General features: G+C 52.3%; 2 protein-coding genes and 1 long non-coding RNA gene across 7 annotated transcripts in view; 2 read left to right on the top strand and 1 right to left on the bottom strand.

Annotated features, from left to right (window-relative positions):
- The window catches only part of HSD17B1 (hydroxysteroid 17-beta dehydrogenase 1), a 4,600-nt gene extending 1,572 nt beyond the window's left edge, over positions 1-3,028 (top strand). Inside the window, exons 5-7 of the mRNA XM_011381203.2 lie at positions 675-852; positions 939-1,286; positions 2,728-3,028. Of these exons, the coding sequence (XP_011379505.1) occupies positions 675-852; positions 939-1,178 (418 nt within the window). The 3' untranslated portion in view covers positions 1,179-1,286; positions 2,728-3,028. The remainder of the gene's footprint in view (positions 1-674; positions 853-938; positions 1,287-2,727) is intronic.
- On the bottom strand, positions 2,550-5,577 carry LOC105306288. Of its 2 annotated transcripts, XR_897141.2 has the most exons (3): positions 5,471-5,577; positions 4,233-4,740; positions 2,550-2,831 (listed from the first exon to the last, which is right to left on the bottom strand). It is a non-coding gene; the product is annotated as an uncharacterized LOC105306288 (long non-coding RNA). The 2 variants fall into 2 exon arrangements; XR_002777450.1 differs by lacking the exon at positions 2,550-2,831 and having other exon boundaries at positions 3,912-4,740.
- A 9-nt stretch (positions 5,578-5,586) lies between these two features.
- COASY (Coenzyme A synthase) lies at positions 5,587-9,783 on the top strand. Of its 4 annotated transcripts, none has more exons than XM_023523932.1 (10): positions 5,587-5,724; positions 6,205-6,913; positions 7,482-7,696; positions 7,933-8,064; positions 8,185-8,371; positions 8,456-8,520; positions 8,692-8,776; positions 8,950-9,047; positions 9,144-9,290; positions 9,390-9,783. In XM_023523932.1, the coding sequence occupies exons 2-10, from the start codon at positions 6,220-6,222 to the stop codon at positions 9,447-9,449; spliced, it is 1,683 nt and encodes a 560-aa protein (XP_023379700.1). In that variant the 5' UTR covers positions 5,587-5,724; positions 6,205-6,219; the 3' UTR covers positions 9,450-9,783. The 4 variants fall into 4 exon arrangements, with proteins under 4 accessions (XP_023379700.1, XP_011379501.1, XP_011379502.1 ...); XM_011381199.2 differs by having other exon boundaries at positions 8,182-8,371; XM_011381202.2 differs by lacking the exon at positions 5,587-5,724 and adding an exon at positions 5,762-6,003 and having other exon boundaries at positions 6,211-6,913; positions 8,182-8,371.
- The last annotated feature ends 684 nt before the right edge of the window (positions 9,784-10,467 follow it).

Genomic DNA, 10,467 nt, shown 5'->3' with positions numbered 1-10,467 from the left:
TGGGCTGCCTGGGCGCGGCCGGCTCTCCAAGGACCTGCTCCCTTGCACGTCTCAGCAGCCTCATCTCCCTTCAAAGGGCTGCCTTTCAATGCTGTTTACTGCGCTAGCAAGTTCGCCATCGAAGGTTTATGCGAGAGTCTGGCGGTTCTGCTGCTGCCCTTTGGAGTCCAGTGAGTCACTGTCCTGCCACTGGAACCCTCTGAACTCTGATTTTGGGACACCCCCCAACTCCCACGCCCCCACCCCCGCCTTCCCCATCTTGTTGGAGCTACTCTCAGGCATTCTCCCTGGCCCCTCCCTAGTGCCGCTCACATTTGTTGTATTCCAGGCACCATACTGGGCCCGTGGCTTTTGTGCGACCTAGCTGGTGAGATGTTGGTGGTGTTATTGGGAAGTTCAGGCGCATAGAGGTTAGGTGACTGGCCCAAGGTCACACAGCCGAATGTGACCCAGCCAGGTTGGAATTCTGAGACCAGAGTCTCTCTCACACCCTTGCGTGGATGTGGGAGCGCTTTTCTGGCAGTGAACCCCTTTTCAAGAGCTCTAGGTTAGCATAAGAGTGTGTGCTGCTGGCGCGCATACCCCTACCGGACCTTCTTCCCTGGGGCGTTGTCCTGGTTGGGGACAGGCCCTGTTCACACGGCCCCGCCCACTGTCTGCTTACCTGCTCCCAGCTTGAGCCTCATCGAGTGCGGCCCGGTGCGCACTGCGTTCCAGGAGAAGGTGCAGCACGGCCCTGGCGTGGCCCTGGACGGCGTGGACACCCAGACCCGCGACCTCTTTTCCCACTTCCAGCGCCACTTGGAGCAGGTCTTCTGCAGGACGGCGCAGGACCCAGAGGATGTGACAGAGGTGGGAGACAGGCAGGGGGCTCCGGGAGCTGGGGCAGCAATGGGACCACGCCCAGTCCCACCCAGTGCCTCCCCCCTCCGCCACAGGTCTTCCTCACCGCGCTGCGAGCCCCGCGGCCAGCCCTGCGCTACTATAGCTCGGATCGCCTCCTGCCCCTGGTGCAGCTGCGCCTAGCCGACCCCAGCGGCTGCAGCTACGTCGCGGCCATGCACAGAGCAGTGTTCAGTGACGAGCCCGTCGAGAGTCGGGACAGCGCCCCGAAGGAGTCGGGATCTGGAGAACTAGCGGGCCCTGAGCTTGACACTCCTCCCGGCGCCCCTCAATAAAGGCTTAGTTCCCTGCGGTCTCCCTCAACGTCCTTTGTGTCCTCGGCGTGTGCTGTTCTGGGGGATGGAACGGGACTCCTGACTGTACTGCACAGGCAGGTGCTGTGGGTGAGCAACTAGGAAAGACCTCGTTAACCCAGGTTACACCTACGCAGAAACCTCCCAGAAAGGGGGAGGAGCAAGCCAGGGTCTTCCCTCAAGCCCAACGCCCTTATCTGCAGCAGTGGGAGTTAGGCGGGAGTAAGGCGGACTTAAATGGAGGGAGAGTCAGGTTGTGCCTTGGCCCCCACTAGTCATGGGACTTCAGGGAAAACAGACTCTCTGAGTCTGTTTTCTTATCTGTAAAATGGGTATAATCTGTGTCAGGGATCATAGTACGGATTAATTGAGATAATGCCTGAAATGCTGGTGTAGCATTAATAGCACAGCTATCATTATTACTACTAGTGGTATTACTAGTATTGTAATTGAATTTTCATGCGGTAGCCAGATGTGTAAAGAAGATACAAGGCCAAATGTATTAAAAGGAGACAGCCTCATTCACCCTCCTCCTTGCCCCCTTGCCCTAGACAAAACTAGTGGGAGATGTAAAAACACACACACACACACACACACACACACACACACACCTCAGTGGGAGGGATCCCACCAGCCCAGAAACTGCTTCTCATCAGAAGGTTTAGCCAAGGCTTCAACCTGGCCGGTTTGTCCAGTGGCCTGTCCTCCTTCCTGAAGCCTGCCAAAGGAGCTGGAGCGGCAGGAGCCACTGAAAGGGCCCTGCAGGGCTGGGTGCTGGGGAGGGGTGGAGAACTGGTAGAAACTAGGTGAGAAGGTTGCAGGCAGAGAAAAGGGGAGGAGTGCCCTGAAGGGGACGATATTGAGGGAGGGACTGAAAGAGGGACAGGGAGGACCAGGGTCATGGCTGCTGAGAGCCTAGAAATGGGAAGACAGAAGAACCTACTGGGGTTCTTGAGGGCTTTGTGTGGGATCTTAGGGGAAGGAGGCACTGCATCCTGACCTGAACCCACATCCAGATAATGGTCTGCTCTGGACCTTTAGACTGTCTGCTGCTTCTGCTTCTGGGGGAAAGTTCAAGAAGGGATCTCAATCATACCATACCTACCTATCTCCCCGCCCCTCTGGCCCAGATTGCTCTGCTGTCCCTGCAGCATCCGGGAAGGCTGCAGGAATGGGACAAGGCCAAGATGGCACACATCCCTGACGTGTGGGAACTGCTCTCTTTGCACTTGTGAGTGTGTGTATGCACTTACAAGGTCACCCCTGGGGGAACATGATGATGAGAAAGGAAGCGTGTGACCGCTCTCTCTTCAATACATTCATATTCTTAATAATCTCATGCAGCCCTGTAGCCAAGCTCCCCGTGATTTTAATGCCCCCAGTATTTTTGGCAATTAGAACTGAATAATTTAATTCTTAATTAGGCCTTTGTTTAGCTGTTAACTGCTCTTCCTGCTCAACTCCCTTCCTTCTCAGGAATGTCTTCAGGAATGTAGTCATAAATTGCTGATATTGTATCTCTGTCCAACAGGAGGAGATCACTTCAAGATCCAGAAGAGAATTAATGTGTCAGTTGAAGACACAAGGAAAGACTGTCTTCAAGGTAGCTGTGACCAACTGCTGAAACCCAGGAGCCTGATGCAAAAAAAAAGTGTTATTGGAGACTGAAGAAACACAGACTTCTCTCTCAGTTCCCTGAAACTGCCCCTCCTTTACTCCCTAGCCACATAAAAACTCCCACTTTTGCATTTTGAGGGGGATGGATTTGAGAGATCTTGCTCTCGGGGCCTCTCACTTGGGCCAAATCAAATAAACCTTTCTGTATCTCCAAGTGCCAGTGTCTCAATGGTTTGGCCTACTAGCGCATCGGGTACAGAATTTTGGAAGGTGATTTTGTACTAGTCCCATGACTTCGAATACCATCACATGCCGATGATACCCCTACCAAAAAAACCCCTACATATTTCCAACTTCATTTTATCCCACAAATTTCAGACATATATCTCCAACTGCCTGTTCAACATCTTGATGCTTAGTAAATTTAATGTGTGCAAACTCCGATTCCTGATTTCCAGCCCTCCCATCTACTCCTCCCAAAGTCTTCCCCACTTCAGTATGACAATTCCATGCTTTCAGTTGCTCAGTCCAAAAACCCTGAATACTCCTTTACTCCAGTCTTTCTCTCTCTCATCCCTCAAACAATCCAGCAAATACTGACAGCTCTACCTTCAATTTTTAAGGCATATTTGAAAATCACCCTAGTCCATGTGTTATCTCTCCTGGATTATTGCAGTAGCTTCCTAACTGGTTTCCCACCAACCTGAAGTTTCCACCGTGCAGCCAGAATGATCTTTTAGAAATCAAAGTCTCATCATTTCATGTTTCTGCTCAAAACACTTCTGTGTCTTCCTCTCTCAGTAAAATCTAAGGTTTCCTCCCCGCCCCCACCCGAGGCCTCTAACACCTTTTTTGGTTTGGCCAGGGCCTCCTTTTTGACTCTCTCTCTCACTACTTTCCTTTATCTGATTCAGCTAGTCTGGCCTTCTGCCCTAGAGCCCTCTATGCGGTTCACTATCCCTAATCTCCCAATTCCATCTCTTGCTTCAGGTCTTTACTATTTTCAAGGATGACCCTATCTAAAATAACATTCCCTCCCCTCCCTTGCCCTGTTTTATATTTCTGCATAGCCTTTATCACCACTAGATGTGTTACAGATTGATTGACTTATTGATTTTATTGTTATAGATTTATTTATAGCCTTCACCATCCCATCCCAAGACACAAGAATCTAAGCTCCAGGAAGGCAGGGACTATTTTGTTCACTGCTTGATCCCTTGTGCCAAGAACCTTTCCTGATCATGGGAGGCACTAAATACACATTTATTGAATAAAAGTGACTGTTGGTTTGCAACCTGGGGAGTTCCCTGGATGGAATCTAAAACTGGCCCCTGTACATAGAGGGTGAGGAGAGATGGAAGAAACAGGCAGATCATTCCCGACTGGTAGGTGGAAGGTTTAACAAGTAAGAACACTTACAAAGCTTGTCCTATGTGGCCACAAGTAGATTTCTTTACCCACCAGAATTTTAAGAGTTTATATGTAGACCTTAAGTAGGCTCAGTCACAGATGCTGTTCAGATGGTCTCAACAATACATTGTTTTCTCAAGGCTTCGTCCTTGAAGACAGCTCCTTCTGTGAGAATGATGGATACAGCATACATTCCAAGGACATGGGAGGAGGTGAGGTGCTTCCTAATGCCTGGGTCCAGCTCAAGGGTCAATTAGTAGTTGTCCTCTCAATGCCCTCCTCTAATAGTGACTCAGTGTAGGCAAATGAGACTGTATGTCCGGATGTTTCATGATATTTCCTTACAGTCTTTGCAGTTTGCTTCTTCAAACTGGTCCTCTCATAAAATACAATTTAAGATGTCTCCTGCAAGAAGTCTGGCCTCAGTGCCTTTGTGACTGTATAACTTTCCATCCTTGACTCCAGGGGAAGATCCAGATTGTGTGGGGCCAGAGGCTTATACACTTTTGGAAGACCTCTTTAAGAATATAAAAAACACACAATTAAGTGTGATAGTTAGCATTTATTTTGTTTGGGAAAATAAACCACAGCACATTACTGGAATCTTGGAGATTAGTTTCCCTCCCTTTTGAGATCTCTATGAACAATTTACCTGAAATGTTTCTTGATGGCAACCTGACTGCTCCTCCCTACAGGGACTACCAATTCCAGCTTTTCCTGTACTCAGCTTCACGGTAAACCCTCGCCTCCCGCTCTTGACCCCTTTTCTCCTGTCCACAGAGCCCATCCTCTGGCAGCTCACAAGTAAAGGTCTCCTCCTCCTCCTCTCTCCTACAAACTTGCACATCACTGTTTTTCTTTTCTTTTTTTTTGGGGGGGGGCGGTGTGTGTAGAGTATCCCACGGGAGCCATGAGACACGGTGTCTGTCGTCACTTTCTCATATGTTCCTGAAACACAAGACCCCAATTTTCACATCTGTGAAATGGGGACTTGGACAGAGTTGTCCCGTGGCCTCCCACGTGAGGATCCTCAAACCGGGGGGCGCCAGGAGGGATCCAGGGACGCCGAGCCCTAATTTAAGTGCTGCCCTGTGATCCCTACCTCTGACACCGAAATTTATTAAAGAAAGCAAGGTATTCAGACTTTGAAGCCGTTTTCTGGATGACCTCGCTGAAGCCAATGTTTCTCTCAGGGTCTGGAGGGAATCGTGAAAAGGGCTTTTAAGCTCGCCTTGCCCTCTTCTTACCAGTATCTGTGTGGCTGGGATCTGGAAAGGTTTCCCCCATTTCCCAAGTGTCTGAATTGGGGTTCCCTCCGTCAGCAGGACACGCCCCATCCCATAAGAAATCTCGCGAGAATCCCGCGCCAAACAGAAGTTGAGACTTTTGGCCTTTCTCGGGTTTCGTAGCTCCGAGTCTTAGTGCCTGAACTAGTGTTTCCGGGTTGCGTCCGAGAAAACCTCGGCGGTGTTGGGAGTGAAGCTAAAGCCTGGAGGACTGAGTAAGTGGGGGACCGAGCAGAGAGAGCCTAAGTGTCCTCTTTTAGTCTCCTTCTTTGATTCCTCGAAAACCCTGGAGTAGCTTAGCAAGAGAGCCCAGGGTTTCTGGATGGATCGCCAGCCCTATGACTCAGGGGCTCCTGTCAGTTTCTTCTCCCGGGATTTTGATTTCAGTTCAGTGAGTTCATCGCTCCATTTGAGAGATGAGGAAACGGAGTCTTAGAGCACAGCCCCGAGGCTCTGTCTACCAGGCTCCATCTCCTCCCTGCTCTATATCCCCTGTCTTGGGTCCAAGGCCCCATACAAATATCGGCTTCAAGGACATCCACCTCAGTCACCCTCATCCAGGGTCTGGAGGGCATCGTGAAAAGGGTTTTTAAGCTCGCCTTGCCCTCCTCTCCCCAATATCGGTGTGGCTGGGATCTGAAAAGATTTCCCCCATTTCCCAAATGTCTGAGTTCGTCTGGTCTCCCTGTCTGCAGGCCTAGCTAGGCAGCATGGCTGTATTCCGGTCGGGCCTCTTAGTGCTGACGACGCCTCTGGGCTCCTTGGCCCCTCGCCTGGCTCCTATCCTGACGTTGGCGGCTCGGCTGGTGAATCACACGCTCTATGTACATCTGCAGCCGGGCATGAGCCTGGAGGGCGCAGCTCAGCCCCAGGCCAGCCCCGTACAGGCCACGTTTGAGGTTCTTGATTTCATCTCGACCTTCTACAGTGGTGCCAAAGTCCACACTCACCTGGACGTCAGAATCCTGCTGACCAATATCCGAACCAAGAGCGCCTTTCTCCCTCTCCTGCCCAGCCCAGTCCAGAACCTGGCCCACCCGCCGGAGGTGGTGCTGACTGACTTCCAGACCCTGGATGGAAGCCAGTACAACCCCGTCAAGCAACAGCTAGAGCGTTATGCCACCAGCTGTTACAGTTGTTGTCCACAACTGTCTTCAGTGCTACTAAACCCCGATTATGGAGAGCTACCCGTGGGATCCCTGGACGTCCCCTTACCCTCCACCATCAGGCCATCCTCCCCCGTGGCCAGATCGCCAAAGCAGCCGGTGCGTGGCTACCTTCGTGGGGCTGTGGGTGGCACGTTTGACCGCCTGCACAATGCCCACAAAGTGTTGCTCAGTGTTGCGTGCATCCTGGCCCAGGAGCAGCTTGTGGTGGGAGTAGCAGACAAAGACCTGTTGAAGAGTGAGTGAGAGAGACCCTGGATTAGGGTGGTGGAGGACCCCCAAAGCTCCTTGCACCTGCCAGTGCCAAGATTGAGAAAGGGTGGGGCCATCCATTGCTTTCCACTCCTTCCAAACGTCACAGTGTCTGGCACTCAGTGCTAAAGAAATTTTGTTAAGTGAATAAAGGTAGCTTTCTCATTGTGTATTCTAATCAGTCCTCACTCAGAACCCCCCAAAAGCCAAGGAATCTACACTTTTAACAAGTTCTCTGGGTGAGGAACTGTAAAGTTTGAGGCTGTGGGAATAAATCGATGAGTGAATTGTAGGCAATAGTGGCAGAGACAGTAAGAGAGGACTTGATGACATGATTAGCATCTGTTTGGCTTTGATGCTATCTGGCACTGCTAGTTCTCATGCCAGCCCTTGCAGTGACTATTGTGCTTGCCTGCTGCCTGCCTGCCCTTCATAGCTTTCCCATTACAGACCACTTCCCAGTTTAGCCCTTTCTTCCTACTCCCCCATAAGATGCTTAGGGATACTCTTCCTCCCCAATAAAAAGATCTCACTGTTCTTGGCTCCTTCCTAAGGCAAGTTGCTCCCTGAGCTGCTCCAACCCTACACAGAACGCGTGGAACATCTGAGTGAGTTCCTGGTGGACATCAAGCCCTCCTTGACTTATGATATCGTCCCCCTGCTGGACCCCTATGGGCCCGCTGGCTCTGACCCCTCCCTGGAGTTCCTGGTGGTCAGCGAGGAGACCTGTCGTGGGGGGATGGCCGTCAACCGCTTCCGCCTTGAGAATGTAACCCCTGAGGGAGACTGGCAGAGGGAATGGATGGGGATGGGGAAGGCCATTGTGGGGGGCTGTTGGAAGTACCATAACCCCAGAGGAGGGAAGAGAGGGCTCAAGGTAGTGGAAGGAGGCAAGGAGGAACTGGTTCCCAGGTTGCCCTCTGAGGCAAGCTTTACCTCTGGGGTAAGTAGGGGAGGATAAGGGGGCAAGTTGTTCTTCATCTCATCCCTCCTCCTTTACCTCAGGACCTGGAGGAGCTTGCCTTGTACCAGATCCAGCTCCTGAAGGACCTAGACCACAAAGAAAATGAAGAGGACAAAGTCAGCTCCTCTAGCTTTCGCCAGAGAATGCTGGGAAACCTGCTTCGGCCACCATATGTAAGCATGTACTCCCTCCCTGCTGCCTGCTTGGGTGTGCTGGAATTGCTGAAGGGTTCAGCCCTAAGCGTGAACCTGAGGTCCCTAGTAACTGTAGGGTTCCCTCTCTACCCCCAGAAGAGGCCAGAGCTCCCCTCATGTCTCTACGTGATTGGGCTGACAGGCATCAGTGGCTCTGGGAAGAGCTCAATAGCTCAGCGGCTGAAGGGCCTGGGAGCATTTGTCATTGACAGTGACCAGCTGGGCCATCGGGCCTATGCCCCAGGTGGTCCTGCCTACCAGCCTGTAGTGGAGGCCTTTGGAACAGGTAATAACTGGAAAGGGCTGGAGGAGGCCTGAAGTGAGGAGATGGCATGGTGTCCTAGCCCAGTCCTCTGTCTTTGTTGTCCAGATATTCTCCATAAAGATGGCATCATCAACAGAAAGGTCCTGGGCAGCCGGGTTTTTGGGAACAAGGTAAACACACACCCCTGAGCTGCTATAGACCTAGGGGTTGGGACCCAGTGAACCTCTCAGGTCTGGCTCAGAATGCCAATTTCCATTTATTTATTCCCAACTACCTCTTCCCTCGGCTGGCTCTGTCTCCGAGGAGAGGTAACCACTGCCCAATCCCTCTGTTTTCCTCAGAAACAGCTGAAGATACTCACAGACATTATGTGGCCAGTTATTGCAAAGCTGACCAGAGAGGAGTTGGATCAGGCTGTGGCTGAGGGTGAGTACAAGGGATAAAGGGAGTGGTTAAGGGTCACAGTTAAACAGATACCCCCCGGGAGTTTCCCCACCCCAGGCTAGACCATCCACTTTCCCAGGGACTATGTATCATTGGCTCTCTTGACTGGTAGCAAGTGCAGGGTGCTACTGGCAGTAACTGGGGTCTCCCCACAGGAAAGCATGTGTGCGTGATTGATGCTGCCATGCTACTTGAAGCTGGTTGGCAGAACATGGTGCATGAGGTGTGGACTGTTGTCATCCCTGAGACTGAGGTATTTGGACCCCACTTGCCACGTTAACCCCATGGTGTCTGCAGATTGCATCCTGCTCTTAGCCAATGCGCTGACACATGTTATGTCTGCGCCCAGGCTGTACGACGAATTGTGGAAAGGGATGGCTTGAGTGAGGCTGCGGCTCAAAGCCGGCTACAGAGCCAGATGAACGGGCAGCAGCTTGTGGACCAGAGCCATGTGGTGCTGAGCACCTTGTGGGAGCCACACATCACCCAGCGCCAGGTTGGTGTCCAGGGACAGGCTGGATTGTGGGGAGGAGTCTCCAGTGGGTGCCTGCCTGACCCTGTCCTCTCTTCCTCTCAAATTCTGGCCTGCCCAAAGGTGGAGAAAGCCTGGGCCCTCCTGCAGAAGCGCATCCACAAGACACCAGCCTATGACTGACAATGAGTTTTCTGTGGGGCTAGATTGGCCCCTGGAGCTGACAAGAGATCCAGCGGTGAGGAGGAATGGGGGCCTCAATGCTCACCCTGGCTCACTAAAGGCCTCTGAGCTAAACAGGGCAGGGCCGGGCAGGGTCGGGCCGGGTCTGGTGGAAACAGAATGCCTACCCAGCTTGCTGGTGTTTGGCCAACACTGAGGTTGTGGCTCATGGGGGAGCAGGCCTCTCTGGCATTCCAAACCCAGTCTTGCCTACAGGTGTCTGTGATACCTATGGCCGACGGGCTGGGACAAACACTGGAACTTGTAAAAGAATTAAAGGTGAATGTCTACAGGTGCTGTCTGTATGGTGTCTGCTTCCTGCTCTAATGCCTCTGAGTATCTCTGTACCCTTGAGCGACAAGTGCAGGGGTCAGGCCTGAGATGAAAGTCAGGAGAGCAGTGGTTAAGAGCATGGCCTTTGGAGCTAGCCAGACTGTAGCTAGCCTTGGCCCTATCACTGACTAGCTGCGTGCTTTTGGAGAAGTTACAGACTTTGTAGGTGCCTCAGTTTCCTTGTCACTAAATTAGCATAACTTGGCTAACAGGCTCTTTGAAAGCGTTAATTTCACAAATATCCTGCCAGACGCTGGGCTGGGTGTTAAGAGGACCATTCTTCAACAAGCCAGGCGCGTCTGTCATCCCAGAGCTTGCAGCCAGGCGAGGTGGGACAAGGTGGCTAGGAATACAAGTCGTGGTGGTCAGGATGGTGACTGGGAGCGCGAGCCTGGGGTTAACGCGCCCGGGACGCGGCAGTACGCATGCGCAAAACTATGTGCGACACTATTAGGACAAACCTTTTGAGGGGGCCCCATTCCACAGAATGTGCTTCATGTCACCCCGACTGCAGAGTGCCTACCCCAAGGGAGGGAGGGACTGACAGGGAGAACGGTCCCAAGGCCACCTGTATCAGACTCGGCCCGCTCAGTGCGTATTCGCCGTCTCCGGGCTGCGCAAGCGCGCCATCCTCGCCCCGCCCTTC

Source organism: Pteropus vampyrus, unplaced genomic scaffold, assembly GCF_000151845.1.
Source record: "Pteropus vampyrus isolate Shadow unplaced genomic scaffold, Pvam_2.0 Scaffold432, whole genome shotgun sequence".
Taxonomy (NCBI): domain Eukaryota; kingdom Metazoa; phylum Chordata; class Mammalia; order Chiroptera; family Pteropodidae; genus Pteropus; species Pteropus vampyrus.
Note: the sequence above shows the minus strand (reverse complement) of the source record. Positions and strands in the feature narration are given on the sequence as shown.

Excerpts from the sequence above, each read along its gene's own strand:
- COASY (XM_011381202.2), top strand. The coding sequence starts at position 5,926 with ATGAGGAAACGGAGTCTTAGAGCACAGCCCCGAGGCTCTGTCTACCAG. Across the intron at positions 8,777-8,949 it reads GGATCAGGCTGTGGCTGAGG|GAAAGCATGTGTGCGTGATT; the intron begins GTGAGTACAAGG and ends GTCTCCCCACAG. Across the intron at positions 9,291-9,389 it reads CACACATCACCCAGCGCCAG|GTGGAGAAAGCCTGGGCCCT; the intron begins GTTGGTGTCCAG and ends GCCTGCCCAAAG.